Source organism: Alosa sapidissima, chromosome 9, assembly GCF_018492685.1.
Source record: "Alosa sapidissima isolate fAloSap1 chromosome 9, fAloSap1.pri, whole genome shotgun sequence".
Taxonomy (NCBI): domain Eukaryota; kingdom Metazoa; phylum Chordata; class Actinopteri; order Clupeiformes; family Clupeidae; genus Alosa; species Alosa sapidissima.
The window spans coordinates 32,799,119-32,815,484 of NC_055965.1; the positions used below are offsets into that span (position 1 = coordinate 32,799,119).

At 39.1% G+C, this 16,366-nt stretch overlaps 3 protein-coding genes across 11 annotated transcripts in view; all 3 read left to right on the plus strand.

Annotated features, from left to right (window-relative positions):
* LOC121718943 (zinc finger protein 239-like) overlaps positions 1–16,366 on the plus strand; it is a 627,858-nt gene that overhangs the window by 374,981 nt on the left and 236,511 nt on the right. The gene's annotated exons all lie outside the window — the stretch shown is intronic.
* The window catches only part of LOC121718854 (zinc finger protein 665-like), a 1,212,449-nt gene that overhangs the window by 86,645 nt on the left and 1,109,438 nt on the right, over positions 1–16,366 (plus strand).
* Positions 1–16,366, plus strand: part of LOC121718796 (NACHT, LRR and PYD domains-containing protein 3-like) — an 800,724-nt gene that overhangs the window by 34,224 nt on the left and 750,134 nt on the right. For 2 of the 9 annotated variants that reach the window (XM_042103999.1, XM_042104002.1), the window contains 4 exons: positions 11,820–11,990; positions 12,967–13,137; positions 14,061–14,228; positions 15,504–15,550. The exons of 3 other annotated variants lie outside the window; for them this stretch is intronic. In XM_042103999.1, coding sequence (XP_041959933.1) covers positions 11,820–11,990; positions 12,967–13,137; positions 14,061–14,228; positions 15,504–15,550 — 557 coding nt within the window. Of the gene's footprint in view, positions 1–11,819; positions 11,991–12,458; positions 12,517–12,966; positions 13,138–13,640; positions 13,965–14,060; positions 14,229–15,503; positions 15,551–16,366 lie in introns of those variants that run through there. 4 more of the 9 variants (XM_042104001.1, XM_042104008.1, XM_042104004.1 and 1 more) reach the window with 4 other exon arrangements.

A 16,366-nucleotide genomic window follows, 5' to 3' on the forward strand; every position in this document is an offset into this window, starting at 1 on the left:
CCTCTGACTGTAATAGAACCCTATGAATTTGGGAAATGAAAGTCATATAAATGAAATAAAGTCATGTAAATTATGACATTATTTAATATAAACATTGGTTTAGATAAAAACAATTACTTTATGTCCGTAAAGGAAGGCTATTTATTCTCCAAGACGGACTGCACTATGACAATATCACCATGACATTATCACTTTATTGGCCAAAATACAGTTGAATTTGTATTTTAACTAGATGTATCAGAGCATAAATAATGCACGCTTAATTTAGTTCATTTCTAAAAGATTTGTAATGAAATAAAAAGAAATTCACATGATCAGTAGCCTAATAAGAGGGGGAAAAAAACACAGAATCGTTCCTCTTCAGGTTTGATGTCAAATAATAGTAGACTAACGTTAAAGGTGCAGACAGGGATTTAGCAGGAAGCCGTGTTTTTTTGTGTTTATGTTTTTGTTTAAATTTATTAGCAGATGGTGCTTGGTTTACAATTTAACAGCACCACTACTGGAGAAAAATTCTAGGGGAAACCCTGTATGAATATATAAATTAAAACTTTACAAGAATTTAACTGAATTTTACAACCACAATATATGTATAATTAGATTGTATTACACTTGTGCTACACATAAGGTAACATATGCACTAATGCCTCATTCACACCAGATACGTGGTGTGTGTGTTCCGTCACAGCTGTGGCATGGTTGTGTGTGTGTGTGATTTCAGACTTGGCAGGTGTCTTGCCAAGGGTACCAGTAAGTGCAGTGTCAAGTTTGGCATTGTTTGGATAAGAAATGCAAAATATATTGTTAAATATATTGGTATGAGAAGCACACGTTGGGTTTCTCTGCTGTACTGTAGCCACTCCCCCTCTCACACAGCACAGTGCAGGACCAGAGACAGAGAGGATATGGGCACAGCATGGGTCAAGTTGTTTGGATGATTATCATGTCTGATTGTCAACAATAAAGACTCCCTGTATGCAGTTTGTTTCTATATCATTAAGCTATTCAGAACATAGCCTTACATTAAAGCTTTAGGCTCATGTCATTTCGATCAGCTACAGACAACGAGTGGCAGACAGAGTGTGTCACTTACGCTAGAGCAGGGGTTCTCAACCTTTTTGGCAGGTGACCCTTTTTTGATTTCACGAAACGTTGGCGACCCCAATCATTCATATGTTGCGCGAGAGAGCGCAACTCATCTCTGCTGTAACATGCAGACGAGCGGTTCTTTAATTTTCCCCAAATGTCCTTATGCGTTGTTTTGCTATTTTATTTTGAACATTGATCAAGCATAATTCTGTCAATCAAACGTCATGCGGCCTGTCTAAGTTTATTTTTACTTAGCTAGATTATAATACAGGATCCGTTACGTAACTTGAATATCATGGTTTTTAATGTTGTTTTATTTAATGTATGTATATTTTAATGTAGGCCTAATATACTGGTCAATTGTAAGATACCCAGTATCTCAGGTCTCTGCTGTAACATCCAGAAGAGAGCGGTTCTTTAATTTTCCCTAAATGTCCTTGCGCGCCTGGTTGTTTTGTTATTTTATTTCGAACATTGATCAAGCATAATTCCGTCAATCAAATATCTCATGTGGCCTGTCTAAGTTTATTTTTACTTAGCTAGATTATAATGCAGGATCTGTAACTTAACTTGAATATCATGGTTTTTAATATATTTTTTTTAATGTATGTATATTTTACTGTAATGTACTGGTCAGTTTTACCAAAGTTGGGAAACAATGGGCTAGAGATTGTTGAGTCACATTGTTGCAAATTTCATAGGATGATGCATCATTCCACAAAATGGTTTGTCTTCTCTATCAGGAAGTTAGTCAGTAAGCTTAACAATAAACATATAGCCTTAACTCAAAACAGCTGTTATAGGCTTATGTCATTTTGATCTGTAAAAATGTCACATGCAGCCATGCCTAAATTCTGCTTACTGCACATTAATCATAGGCTAATATATTATAATATAATATTCAGTATTGAATGCTTAGGAATGATGTTTTCCCCTACCGTACTATTTGTAAGCAGGTGTAGCCTACCTGCGGACATGTAAGTGCTACAGGTTTTCTACAGAAATGGCATGTTTGAACGGGCACTGCACTAGTTATATTGAAATAACAGAATAAGGATACGTTTATCACTACAAACTCAGCGGAGTGTTGCAAATGCAGAAACTGTTTATCTGAAATAATATGGCAGCTTGCGGATAGAGAACAACATGACGATAAAAACAGTTAAATGATGAAACTGAATATTGAGAATTGAAATGCAAAATGAATTGACATTTGAATTTTGAGACTGAAGTACCATGGCAAAATGGAATGCAAATCAATCCATGTTTATTCTATTTTTTAACCAAAATTATTCAAATTGATTTTAGGATTGCATTGTCACTTTGCAGATTAAAATACAATTTGATGGAAATTATTGCAAATTGCAATATTAAATTGCATAATGTAATGTATTTTAGAATTGCAGATTGCATTCTCAATCTCATTTGAATTATGCAACATATATGCTTCCATACATTAGGTGTGTAAATGCAACCCAGATCACACTGTTCCCAGTGTTGGGAAAGTTCACTTTCTACGTGAACTAGTTCAAAGTTCAGTTCACAAATTTAAAAATGAACTAGTTCAGTTCACAGTTCATAATTCAACATTTTGAACTAAGTTCACAATTTCCAAACTAGTGATGAACTAGTAGTTCTTTTTTTTCATATGTTGCTGCGAGCTATTATTTTTCAAAATTATTGCCACAGCCCATATAGAATGCAGTTAATTTGGGTTGAGGATCTGTCTCGACAGTCTTTTGATTTGTTATTGGCTTGCACATACCTTGAAAGGCTAGCCAGGTGCTTCAGTTCAATGTGCCGTTTCAGGTTTGCTGTGGATGTGACTGATGTGCAGGCAAAGTTTGTACAGAAATGTAAAATTTTTCCCATCCTCACTGACCTTGTCATAAAACTTGTTTTAAATGATCATATGAGGCCCCTTTGCTGCTTTGTCGTCTACATCAGCCTTTCTCAAACTTCTTTGACCTGAGGCCCAGTCAAGGCATACTTTGGGGTCATAGGGCCCACCTACATGAACCCAGCCCCCATCAAATTATTATAACAATATCACAATTATTATTATTTTTATACTATATTGCTATACATGCACTTCAGTCAATGTTTAAAGTGCTAAGATTGTTCACAAAAGTTTGTGAAAACATGCACATCAGAGTACTGCTTTACTAATGTAAAATATAATATGGCCTACAGTAGTTTCATTGTTTTTGCATTGTTGCATGATGTTTGCATTAGAAATACTTCTCAAAACAACAGCAATTATATGGGTGCCATTGTTTTGGGATGTTTCCCTCATGCAAGCATCATACACTGATATAATATTTATATTCTATTTAATTACATTTTAATGTAACTTTAATACTTTAACACACTTTAATACTTAATGTTAGACATTGTTTTATATAGTCTGTGCTCTGATTTTTTTTATGGAAGTTGCATAAATCCACGTCGTTCTATTAAATGTCGTTTCATAATGATTGAAGCTTAGCTTTGCTACCAACGTGCACACGCATGCATTGAATAAACGTTCATACTACGACTTAATTTTATGCCTCTATGTTTGATGACACCAAATCAACAAGTATTTCCTACAAATTGCAGAAACGTTTGTTTTCTTTTTCTGTCCGCGGTTCCTTGTTCCACCAGTTCCCACTTTTCTTAAATAGTTAAATATATAGATATATAGACTTTCCTTTACTTTATTTCTGCATTGTTGCACTGTTGACTTACTCATTTGCACTATCACCATGACCACTATCACCATTGCACTACCACCATGACTAGGGCTGCACAATGAATCGAATTTTAATCACAATCACGATTTTGGCTTCCCACGATCAAATTTGCGTGATCGAGCGATATTTCAAATGCGTGCTCTACCCATAGAACCAACCTGGCAACCCATAGAACGCTCCGCTACAAAACAAATCACGTCAGTGTTTTACATATCAGCGAATGACTAAACCAGGGGTGTCCAAACTGCGGCCAGCCATGCACTTTAATCCGGCCCGCCGAGCATTTATTAGTTTATCATAGGCCGCTCGCAATTTTTTTCCAGCGATAGACGACGTTGTGGTTAACTTTAGGCTACTGCAAACTGCTTTACACTCTTCTTAGAGAACGTTTACAATGTCAATGTCAAAACAGCTTGTCACATCGAGATACATAGTATCTCCATTGCAGCAGATCTAACTACGTTATGCTAGTCCATTTAATTGGGGACGCATTTGAGCGTGGGAGAGAGGGCGATGGTAACAGTAGTTCCCACTACTGACCATTTATAAACTGTGAGAGGGCACAGCCATAGGCACAGCACTAGCCACAGGCTATATTTGAGTGGAGCTGGCAAAGAGTCTTAAAGTGACAGTGCACCATTTATAAATGAATTAAACAGCATCAAATTAACAGTATTTCTTAAGAAATTAATTTTCTACAACAAAATTAAATAATACAAAATATTATTATTATTATTATTATTATTATTTGTGTGTGGCCCGCTGGCCAATTTTCAAAACCCAATGTGGCCCTTCAGTCAAAAAGTTTGGACACCCCTGGACTAACGATAACAGTAAACTCATGAACACGAAGCAGAGCTTAAGTGGCTAATGGGGAGCGTTGTGAGGATTCCCGGTGGGCGTTTTCCCAAATATTAACAAAGTAGCACGCACAAAACATTTGTTTGGAAGTTTGGAAGTCGCAGTCAAATCTATATTTGCAGTAATTTAGGGGAGTAAATGTGAGGGGAAGAATTTGGGTGTAACCAGATAGCAAGTCCAATATGTTTAGGGAAAAAATATTTTTGTCAGTAAAATTAATTAATAATCGTGATAAATAATCGTGATCTCAATATTGATCAAAATAATCGTGATTATCATTTTGGTCATAATCGTGCAGCCCTAACCATGACACTCATTCACACAGAGCACCTTAGAGCACCTTACCATACCTATATGCACAGAGAATCACAGGCTCAGTCCCTGCCTCAGTCATTGCAAGCGCCTCTGATTTATTAATCACCACTATGTGGATACTGTTTTTAGAATTGATTTAGATTAAGTGTTAGTATAATTTGTAATTTTGTTATTTGTATTTTTATATATTGTATTAAGTGTTAGTATAATTTGTATATTAGTATATTTAGCATATTCTTTATCTTCTACTGTCCTTACTGCTTAGTTGTGTTTTTATATTATATACTTTAATTACTCTTCTGCTGTTAAAGAATGTGTTTGTCTTGTATGTATGCTGCTGAGACCTTGAATTTCCCCTGGGGATCAATAAAGTATCTATCTATCTATCTATCTATCTATCTATCAATTGCGCAGCAAATTATCAGACGATGCCCCGGAATTCACTCTGCAGACCACCATAGACTGCGGCCCATAGTTTGAGTAATGGTGACCTGCATGATGCCATATTAAGGCCTTTTAACGGTGTGTTTTAGCCGGGTTTTCGCGTGGAAGGCTCTGTAGAAATCTGGCACCCTATTGAACGAAGTTAAACTGAAAGAGCGTGCCGTTCACAGACACCAGAATGAACGAGTTCATAGTAACGTTCATCAGGCAGTAATACAGTAAGCCTACGTACAGTTCACGTTCGCTCAAATATATATTTGTTTTCTCCTATTAATCCTTTCCTCTCTTTTTTATCTAAATGTAATGTAATCTGGCGCGAGAGATAGTCAGTTCGTTACTATCACGTCACTCTTGGAATATATACTGCAGCGCAGCCGCAGCAGTTGAGGTCAGTTCAACAGGAGTCAGTGAGTAGTCAACAGCTCTGCTGTGCCTCATTTTGCTGTTAACGTTAAGACTTCGAGAAAATGCGTGAACCTTCTCGCCAGGTAGGCATCTGAACTCGTTTTCCTTTACTTTAAGTTCTTGTGCTAATCAATACATGAGTTATTACGGAAAACTTGGGAAAGGATGTTGGAGCTAATTAACAGCTATCGTTAACGTGCTAGTTTCTAGTCGACCATCTGGTGTTAATTTTAGACTGATAAGAAAAGTTACCTTTGTAATAGATGTAACTTGTAAATACTTCTATGTTTTATCAAATTTTGAAGTGTTTTGTTTTTAATGGCAGTGTATACGGTTCGCCTCTGTGAATGTTGTCCAATGTTAGTGTTTCACATAAAAAAAGCAAGGTTAACGTTAACGTTAGCCTTAACTTAACGTTAGTTCAACAAGAGTAAACCACAGCACGTCGTCAATAATTCTGCTGTGCCTCGCTTTGCTGTTAAGACTTTAAGAAAATTATTTAATCTTCTTGCCAGGCTTTGAGGAATTGTATCAGAGGGTAGCTAACGTTAACGTTAGATCTGCTGTTTTTAAGTCTGGTGCCCAACGACCAACGTCCCGCTTTGTTGTTTGAGTCTGTGGGGATCCAACGGCTGCGGCTCGAGCCCCAACCTCTCAATCGGAACTCCTGGTTGTCCTCGCTCCAGAATTCACCCTGCACAATGGAGAAGTTTGCCTCGAACGTCGACTACTAGGCTGCAGCCTTCCATGCCGCGGTCCATCCCTCCAATGAGCGTCGTCAAACAGTAAACGTCATTGACAGCGCCACAGTTTGTCTGAAAGAGCGACAAGATACTTGAGGTTGGACGCTGTAAAAGCCGGCGTCTTTGGAGCTAACAGTGCTAAAATCAAGGATTTGACAATAAAAGAGTTACACATGTACACCGATGTTTGGTATTAATGTATCTTACAACCTATTAGCCTACTAGATCAATGGAAATGGGCCTGTGTTGCGCTGTATCAATGTTACGTTATATCCTCAGAAACAGACGATAAAAAAAACGTAATTTCATGGATGTTTATGTGTCTGATTGGTGGGCAGTTGTTTATTCGATGCTAATTGGATGTGATAATGATGTCGTATCTTTCTTGTCACTCAATCTGTGAAATTGTCACTCTGAGGTAAATTGCAGGAACGGAACACCCAGATCAATGCAGTGATTAATTTGACCATCATTCAAAAGGTAATTGACTTGTCAATGTAGCCTGAACAAGTGCAGACGTTACCTGTATGTTACTTACCTATGTGTTGATATTGTGTGGCCCATGGGTTCATCTTTGATCAATATTAAGGCTAAATAAATAACTGTGGAACTGGGATTGGCGAAGAAACTTGATTGTTTGTCTATTCCTAATGGAAATTCTTCTTTGAAATGCAGCACAAGCTAGTGGACAATGGCTAGACTAGGTTATGAAGTAATGGTCTACATTATGTAATGCTGTGTAAGTGTTTATGTGCACAGCAAGACACTTATTAGCTATTCTTCAAATTTCTTAAAGATATTACACTAAGCACTTTCACTCACAGAAAAAAGATCAGATGGTCCAAAATGAACAAACTTTATTGGAGATACAGTAAGCAGTGTTGGGCAAGTTACTTCAAAAGCGTAATGCATTATTTATTACTTGTTACTGTCATCTCAAAGTAATTTGTTACATTACAATATTACTGTCCTTGAATTGTAAGGCATTACACTACATTTACATTACTTTCACCAAAATAACAGGAAATATGGATTTGGTGTTCTCAATAGATCTTCATGTGTTCAATGCAGCTCATTACACGGCAGGCGGTGATGTGGTATGGCATAATGACTGAGCTAGGCTTAAAAGAACACTATAATGGTTGCAGTTATGGCTCATGGGACAATGTAGGCCCCAAATGCCAAAGGTCACTCACAACTTAATATAGTAAAATATAGCCATAGTGAAATTGTATGTTGACTTTAAATGGTTCTCATCATTGCTGGTTGCCTTTCCTTCCACTTACAGTGGTGTAGACTTAATGCAAATAGTTTGAGAATAATGGCTACGATCTTTGTCTGTAAAAGCAACATTTTAGTTATTCTCACTGCTTGAAATGAGAAGTATAGCCTAACCATGTTACAGTAGATCTGTTGCATGAATGGCAGAGATAACTCAAATTCCCTTTCTACAGTCATCTAAACATATCAAACATATATAACTAACATATCAAAAAGGCAGAGGTGTCTTTGTAAATTTACATTTCTTACCCTAGTGAGGATTCAAGGATGTTTACAGTCACTTACATGCTTAGAAATACAATAACTTATGTTTATGGGTTGTTATCAGATGTTATCTTTCCCAAACTGATGTATGTGTAATGGCGTGGGCTTGTTCACACCATCACATAATGGGGGAAGAAAGACAGTTGTAAAAATAGTAATTTATTAAGAAAAAAGCAAAGCAAAGCACCTAACCCCTCACTGCTCCCCGAGTGCCGCTGTTGCAGCAGGCAGCTCACTGCGCCGGGATTGGTGTGTTTCACCTCACTGTGTGTTCACAGCTGTGCTGAGTGTGTTTCACTAATTCACAGATTGGGATAAATGCAGAGACCAAATTTCCCTCAAGGGATCAAAAGAGTATACTTATACTATACATGAACTCTTCCCATGTCAAAAACAGACAGTATGTTACCATGTTATTTTCACCGCTGTTTATTTCTTTCATTGACAAACTGTAGGTCTATACTTTTTTTCCAGTAATGGAGGCCAGCTGGATTGAAGCTTTGGAGCAGTCTCTACGAAAAGAGACAAATCCACATGTTAAGAGAACAATTGTCGTGGTGAGAGACAAGAGTAAGGATGCTTTTATGACATCCCACCTTCAATCCTAGGAAGAAAATGGTCTTGGAAATTTTACAAGCCTTAAGTTGCTTGCATAACTTGCATTAAGTCTACACCACTGTAAGTGGAAGGAAAGGCAACCAGCAATGATGAGAACCATTTAAAGTCAACATACAATTTCACTATGGCTATATTTTACTATATTAAGTTGTGAGTGACCTTTGGCATTTGGGGCCTACATTGTCCCATGAGCCATAACTGCAACCATTATAGTGTTCTTTTAAGCCTAGCTCAGTCATTATGCCATACCACATCACCGCCTGCCGTGTAATGAGCTGCATTGAACACATGAAGATCTATTGAGAACACCAAATCCATATTTCCTGTTATTTTGGTGAAAGTAATGTAAATGTAGTGTAATGCCTTACAATTCAAGGACAGTAATATTGTAATGTAACAAATTACTTTGAGATGACAGTAACAAGTAATAAATAATGCATTACGCTTTTGAAGTAACTTGCCCAACACTGCTTACTGTATCTCCAATAAAGTTTGTTCATTTTGGACCATCTGATCTTTTTTCTGTGAGTGAAAGTGCTTAGTGTAATATCTTTAAGAAATTTGAAGAATAGCTAATAAGTGTCTTGCTGTGCACATAAACACTTACACAGCATTACATAATGTAGACCATTACTTCATAACCTAGTCTAGCCATTGTCCACTAGCTTGTGCTGCATTTCAAAGAAGAATTTCCATTAGGAATAGACAAACAATCAAGTTTCTTCGCCAATCCCAGTTCCACAGTTATTTATTTAGCCTTAATATTGATCAAAGATGAACCCATGGGCCACACAATATCAACACATAGGTAAGTAACATACAGGTAACGTCTGCACTTGTTCAGGCTACATTGACAAGTCAATTACCTTTTGAATGATGGTCAAATTAATCACTGCATTGATCTGGGTGTTCCGTTCCTGCAATTTACCTCAGAGTGACAATTTCACAGATTGAGTGACAAGAAAGATACGACATCATTATCACATCCAATTAGCATCGAATAAACAACTGCCCACCAATCAGACACATAAACATCCATGAAATTACGTTTTTTTATCGTCTGTTTCTGAGGATATAACGTAACATTGATACAGCGCAACACAGGCCCATTTCCATTGATCTAGTAGGCTAATAGGTTGTAAGATACATTAATACCAAACATCGGTGTACATGTGTAACTCTTTTATTGTCAAATCCTTGATTTTAGCACTGTTAGCTCCAAAGACGCCGGCTTTTACAGCGTCCAACCTCAAGTATCTTGTCGCTCTTTCAGACAAACTGTGGCGCTGTCAATGACGTTTACTGTTTGACGACGCTCATTGGAGGGATGGACCGCGGCATGGAAGGCTGCAGCCTAGTAGTCGACGTTCGAGGCAAACTTCTCCATTGTGCATTCACCCTTCGCTAAGCCACACCCGAAAACCGCCATAGGCCAATCGTGGCTTAGCAACCCGTCACTAGGCACGGGAGGTCTGACAAGCTTTCGAGTTTTGCTATGTTAAGCAGAAGTCGAATTTGCGTTTTGTTTCATTCGACTCTCCTGAATGAATGTAACAGGCATGGGGGACGAAAGAGACATACCATTTAAGCTATGTACTTCCCACAACTTAAATATTTGACAACATATCATGAATGGTACTTCAAATAGGTGTTATTTTAAATAGATTGCTGATGGGTTATACATGTTGGTGAACGTCTGTTCGTCTGTCCGTCATCGTGAAGCGTGTATCTCGCGGTTACGGAAATATCATGCAATATGCCATTTTTTATAGTTAAAAACAATATGTGTTCTCAATTATATCATGTTTCTATAGTGTAACATGTTATTTCACTGTGTCTTTACGTGGGTTAGGGCACCACACATCCAAATAAGTGCCCTTTATGACCCAAAGGCCTTCAGTCTCCATATGTTAAATAACTCATGAACGGTTTTGTTCAGAGCTGAAATTCCAACTGTATTTGACAGAGGGCAGATGTAGGTTGCTAGTGACAAAATATTAACTTTCAGTGTGGTACGATGTCTTTGTAAATGACATTTCATTGAAAAGTCCCGGTTCTACCCCTATGTAATAAAGCTTGTCAGTAACTAAGGAGGGCGGGACTTAGCGAAGGGTGAATTCTAACTGAACTGCACAGAGACACAGGATAACGGACAGAGTAGGCTATCTGAATTTGAAACACCTCTGATTCTCAAGACAGGCAGGCTACGAGATACAGGATAACTAGAACAGAGAGGGAAGGGTTACAGGTCTTGCAACAATATGTCATAACCAATTAAAAAGGACGATATATATATAATTTAGAATATGTGAACTGAAACTGGACAGGCCATAATAACCTCTGACTAGTTTAGGCTACTTATTGTTAAATTGCAATGTGAGCGGCAGCCAGCAGGGGAGGATACGTCACAAGATTATTTAAAAAGCAAATGTGCGTCTGCCCTGATTCTGATACCATGGCGGTATTAATTAAACCGTGGGGGGCCGCCATGCTGAAATAAACATAGAGGAAACACTGGGCTATAATATAAAATACCATTTTTTAACAAGCCTTCCCTAAATTCTAAAATGTATCAATGTGTAGGCTTATTCATGAGCTCATATCCTGAATAGCACCTAAGCTTCTAACCTCTTTGAGGGTTAGAGACAACATGTGAATGTAACGGATGTCAGCTAGCTTAGCTGTGCTTGTGGAATGTTGGTAAACCTCACTACCCGACGTCTCAAGAGTGCTGCTGGAATGCAGCCAGTAGCCTGGGCTATTGGCTCAATTGTTAGCGCGCTCGCCTCCCGATCCGAGGTGCTGCTGTTCGCGGGTTCGAGTCCGGGCGTGTGCAGGGCTGAATCGCGCAGGTTCAACACAACGCAGGTTACATGGGGACAATCTATATTAAATTAGTGCAAGTGAATTCTTTGACTAGCTGCTGACCAGAGTAGTGATATGACAGTGGTGGACAGTAGTGATCTGATCTGATGTTCTGTTCTTGATTTTTATTGATCAGGGCATTGTGTAAACAGTATATCTTCCATTTATTCATGTTATCTTTTGTTGTGTTCTTATGCAGGCTTGCTGATTGTAAACTCGCAGATACGTCTTGTGAGATTGTGGCTTCAGTCCTACAGTCACCAAACTCCCTGCAACAGCTGGACTTGAGTGACAATGACCTTGGGGATTTTGGAGTTCAGCTTCTCTCTAAGGGACTGTCCAGTTCCAACTGCACAATACAAACATTAAGGTGGGTGCAGACGTTTCTTTGTAGTCTTTGTATCTTTGTCTGAAATGTCCTCATTAGTTAGAAGAACCATGACAACATAACAATGGAACATCAACTGGTCAGCAAAATGGAAAAAGTAGCAATTGACATCCTACCCTGATATCATTGTGCAGGTGTCATTCTACTTTTGAGCTTATTTGTGAGTTTTAAAATGTCTGAACTGATCAAATCTCTGTCATATTAGTTTATGATGAAGCAATATGGCACAAGTGAGAGGGGCGTTGGTAGCACATAATGCCATGGCTTTTATTCGGCCTTGTGCTGCAGGTAATCACAGCCATGGCTATATCTGCTACCAATGCCACTCTGCCATATTGCTTTCATACAACAGTTCTAACTAGTTGAGTTAAAAGACATCAAATTGTGTTTTCTAACGGTTTCTAACTAATTTATTTTTTTTTTTTCATTCAACATCCGCCCGGAAAATAGTTCCAGTAGTTCCAATCTCCACGGGGAGCCAAACGCGACACCGGAGAGCCAAGTTCAGGTTGAGAGAGGCTTAAGCATCTAACCTCTTTGAGGGTTAGAGACAACATGTGAATGTAACGGATGTCAGCTAGCTTAGCTGTGCTTGTGGAACGTTGGTAAACCTCACTCCCTGACGTCTGAAGAGTGCTGCTGGAATGCAGCCAGTAGCCTGGGCTATTGGCTCAATTGTTAGCGCGCTCGCCTCCCGATCCGAAGTGCTGCTGTTCGCGGGTTCGAGTCCGGGCGTGTGCAGGGCTGAATCGCGCAGGTTCAACACAACGCAGGTTACATGGGGACAATCTATATTAAATTAGTGCAAGTGAATTCTTTGACTAGCTGCTGACCAGAGTAGTGATATGACAGTGGTGGACAGTAGTGATCTGTTCTGTTCTTGATTTTTATTGATCAGGGCATTGTGTAAACAGATCTTCCATTTATTCATGTTATCTTTTGTTGTGTTCTTATGCAGGCTTGCTGATTGTAAACTCGCAGATACGTCTTGTGAGATTGTGGCTTCAGTCCTACAGTCACCAAACTCCCTGCAACAGCTGGACTTGAGTGACAATGACCTTGGGGATTTTGGAGTTCAGCTTCTCTCTAAGGGACTGTCCAGTTCCAACTGCACAGTACAAACATTAAGGTGGGTGCAGAAGTTTCTTTGTATCTTTGTCTGAAATGTCCTCATTAGTTAGAAGAACCATGACAACATAACAATAGAACATCAACTGGTCAGCAAAATGGAAAAAGTAGCAATTGACATCCTACCCTGATATCATTCTACTTTTGAGCTTATTTGTGAGTCTTAAAATGTGTGAACTGATCAAATCTCTGTCATATTAGTTTATGATGAAGCAATATGGCACAAGTGAGAGGGGCGTTGGTAGCACATAATGCCATGGCTTTTATTCGGCCTTGTGCTGCAGGTAATCACAGCCATGGCTATATCTGCTACCAACGCCACTCTGCCATATTGCTTTCATACAACAGTTCTAACTAGTTGAGTTAAAAGACATCAAATTGTGTTTTCTAACGGTTTCTAACTAATTTATTTATTTTTTTTCATTCAACCTCCGCCCGGAAAATAGTTCCAGTAGTTCCAATCTCCACGAGGAGCCAAACGCGACACCGGAGAGCCAAGTTCAGGTTGAGAGAGGCTATATGTGCTTGTGCACACAGTGATTTTGCAGAGCCCACTCGTTCATATTATGTCATATGCTGAATTGAACATTCACCCTATTCTACTTACTCCATTTTCTCACTCAATAGCTGTCAAATGTGATGCTCACACTGGACAATTCAGAGCAAAAAGCGGACTGTCCAAGTGCGGATGTCCTTAGATATCGCCAGTCAGGGAATGTCTCTTGTCCAGTCAGAAATTAAGAAATAGTTTAGCCAGACCTATCTGTTGTAAAACAAAACAAATAACTTCAGATTAACACAATGTCACCAGTTGATGCATGTAAAAACAATGAAAAGGACATTCTCTCTCTCTCTCTCTCTCTTTCTCTCTCTCTCTCTCTCTCTCTCTCTGTCTGTCTGTCTGTCTGTCTGTCTGTCTCTCAGGCTCTCTGATTGTCTCATCTCAGAGAAGGGCTGTGGTTTTCTGGTTTCAACCCCCTTTCCCTCTCATCTAAAAGAACTGGATCTCAACTACAATTATCCTGGAGAATCAGGAATGAAGCTGTTATCTGCTAGACTGGAGGATCCTGTCTGTAAACTGGAGATACTGAGGTATGTTCAGAAAGAAACCCTAGTGTATTTAAACATTGTCTCCATTGTGGAGACCATAGTTATTTCTTAATACCGCGTGTACTGGCCTATTTTCAAATGTGTATTATAATAGCTGCATCCACAATCCAATGCAAATATTTAGAGATGCGTTCAAAGATAGTTTAGAGGTGTGTTGCAAACATAGCTGAAAGTTTAGGAACCTCTGCTTTCTGTTTGTCTTGAGTTCTGTGCGAACATTTCTGAACACTCAGTGGAGCTGGAAAGAGTTACTGTTAAAATGGACTCTTTGCACCAAATTGTATTAAATCTTACTATTCAGAGAAAGCATATTTGCCACAAACATTTACCACTGTTTGTTGAATTTGAATGCCTCTCAGATTCCAGGCTGTGAGATTAACAGAAAGACAAGGAGATGAGCAGACAGACAGGGAACAGTTTATCCCCGGCAGACAAGAAATGCTATTTTCTGATTGTCTGACAGAGAGGCTATTAATTCTGTATATCAGGACACCTATGAAGTAGCTCAAATTTAACCAAGTTAAAGGTACTCTAAGCAATGTTGGGTAATGTCACTTCTGTTGAAGTTCAAACAAAACAGAGAGCTACCTCGCCTCTCCCTCCTGTGAAACTCCTCCTGAAGGTGTTGTCGGTGATTGGCTGGAACAGCTTATGTTTCATGGTCCAGGTTGGACTAGTCTGTTTTAGTTGCCGTTTTTGTGGCTGTCCTAAGAGACCGTGTTTTTTTTAAAGTGTATTCAGGCAGCTAGCAGATGGTGAGGTGATGTTTGCTGTATGTGACAATATGTCAGTAACCAAAGAAAGTGGTACAACAAACGATCATTAATTCAGGGTTGGACTGTGAAGGTGTTGCTGGTGGTCCCTGATCATGCATTAAATAATGGAGTTTCACTGCTGGAATGTGCATTTGTTATTCAAAGGGAGTCCTCAGGTTGCTCACTAACTCTAATCTAAGTACAGGACAGACAGTGTCGGGGCATTTTACTTCATGATTGTCTCCTGAGAACTAGAGGGGTCTTAAGGCGTCACCTTGGATGCCTTTGTATGCGATAAAGACAGCTGGAAAGAGATTTACTTCATTACTTTATATCAGGAAAAACATGTATGGCAGCAGGCTATTTTCTGTGGGATAATAAATCACATTTCACAGGTGGCACAAACCGAAAAAGAGCAGCGTTGAGATCTGTCAAATGGTACGTGTGTGTGACATTTTGTTTTTCAGAACTGACCGTGTGTGACATTTCGTTTTTCTTACAGAACTGACCACACTTCTTTAGACAGAGCACGACCACGTTTGCTGAAATGTAAGTTAATTGTTTATTTAGTATTTGTGATCATTCACATGTTTTAGCTTGAATGTGTGTATGGGAGTCTTGTAGCTGTGTGTGTGTATTTGGTAAAACATGACATGCCACAAAATATTCTGTGTGGGTGTTATAGTATGGTGTGCTTGAAAGTGTGTGTTGTGTGTGTGTGATGTGAGCAGAAGTATGTGTGTGTTTCTGTGTGAGCGGAAGTGTGTGTGTGTGTGTGTGTGATGTGAGCAGAAGTGTGTGTGTGTGTGTGTGTGTGTGTGTGTGTGTGATAGCAAGGTTTGCTAACCTGTGTGAATGAATGTTTGTGTGTGTGTATGTTACAGTATTGTGTACAGTGTGTAGCTATTTTGTGTGTGTGTTTAGTGTGTCTGTGTGTGTGAGGTGACCAGAAATGTGTGAGTCTGTGTGTGTGTGTGATGTGAGCAGATGTGTGTTTGTGTACGTGTTAATGTGAAAAGTGTGTGATGTGATGTGAGTAGAAGTGTGTGTGTGTGTGTGTGATGGGAGCAGAAGTGTGTATGTGAGAAGTGTGTGTGTGTGATGAGATGTGAGTAGAAATGTGTGTGTGTGTGTGTGTGTGATGGGAGCAGAAGTGAGTGTGAGATGAGATGTGAGTAGAAATGTGTGTGTGTGTGATGTGAGCAGAAGTGTGTGTGCGAGAAGTGTGTGTGTGTGTGTGTGATGTGAGCAGAAGTGTGTGTGTGAGAAGTGTGTGTGTGTGTGTGTGATGTGAGCAGAAGTATGTGTGTGAGAAGTGTGTGTGTGTGTGTGATGTGAGCAGAAGTGTGTGTGTGAGAAGTGTGT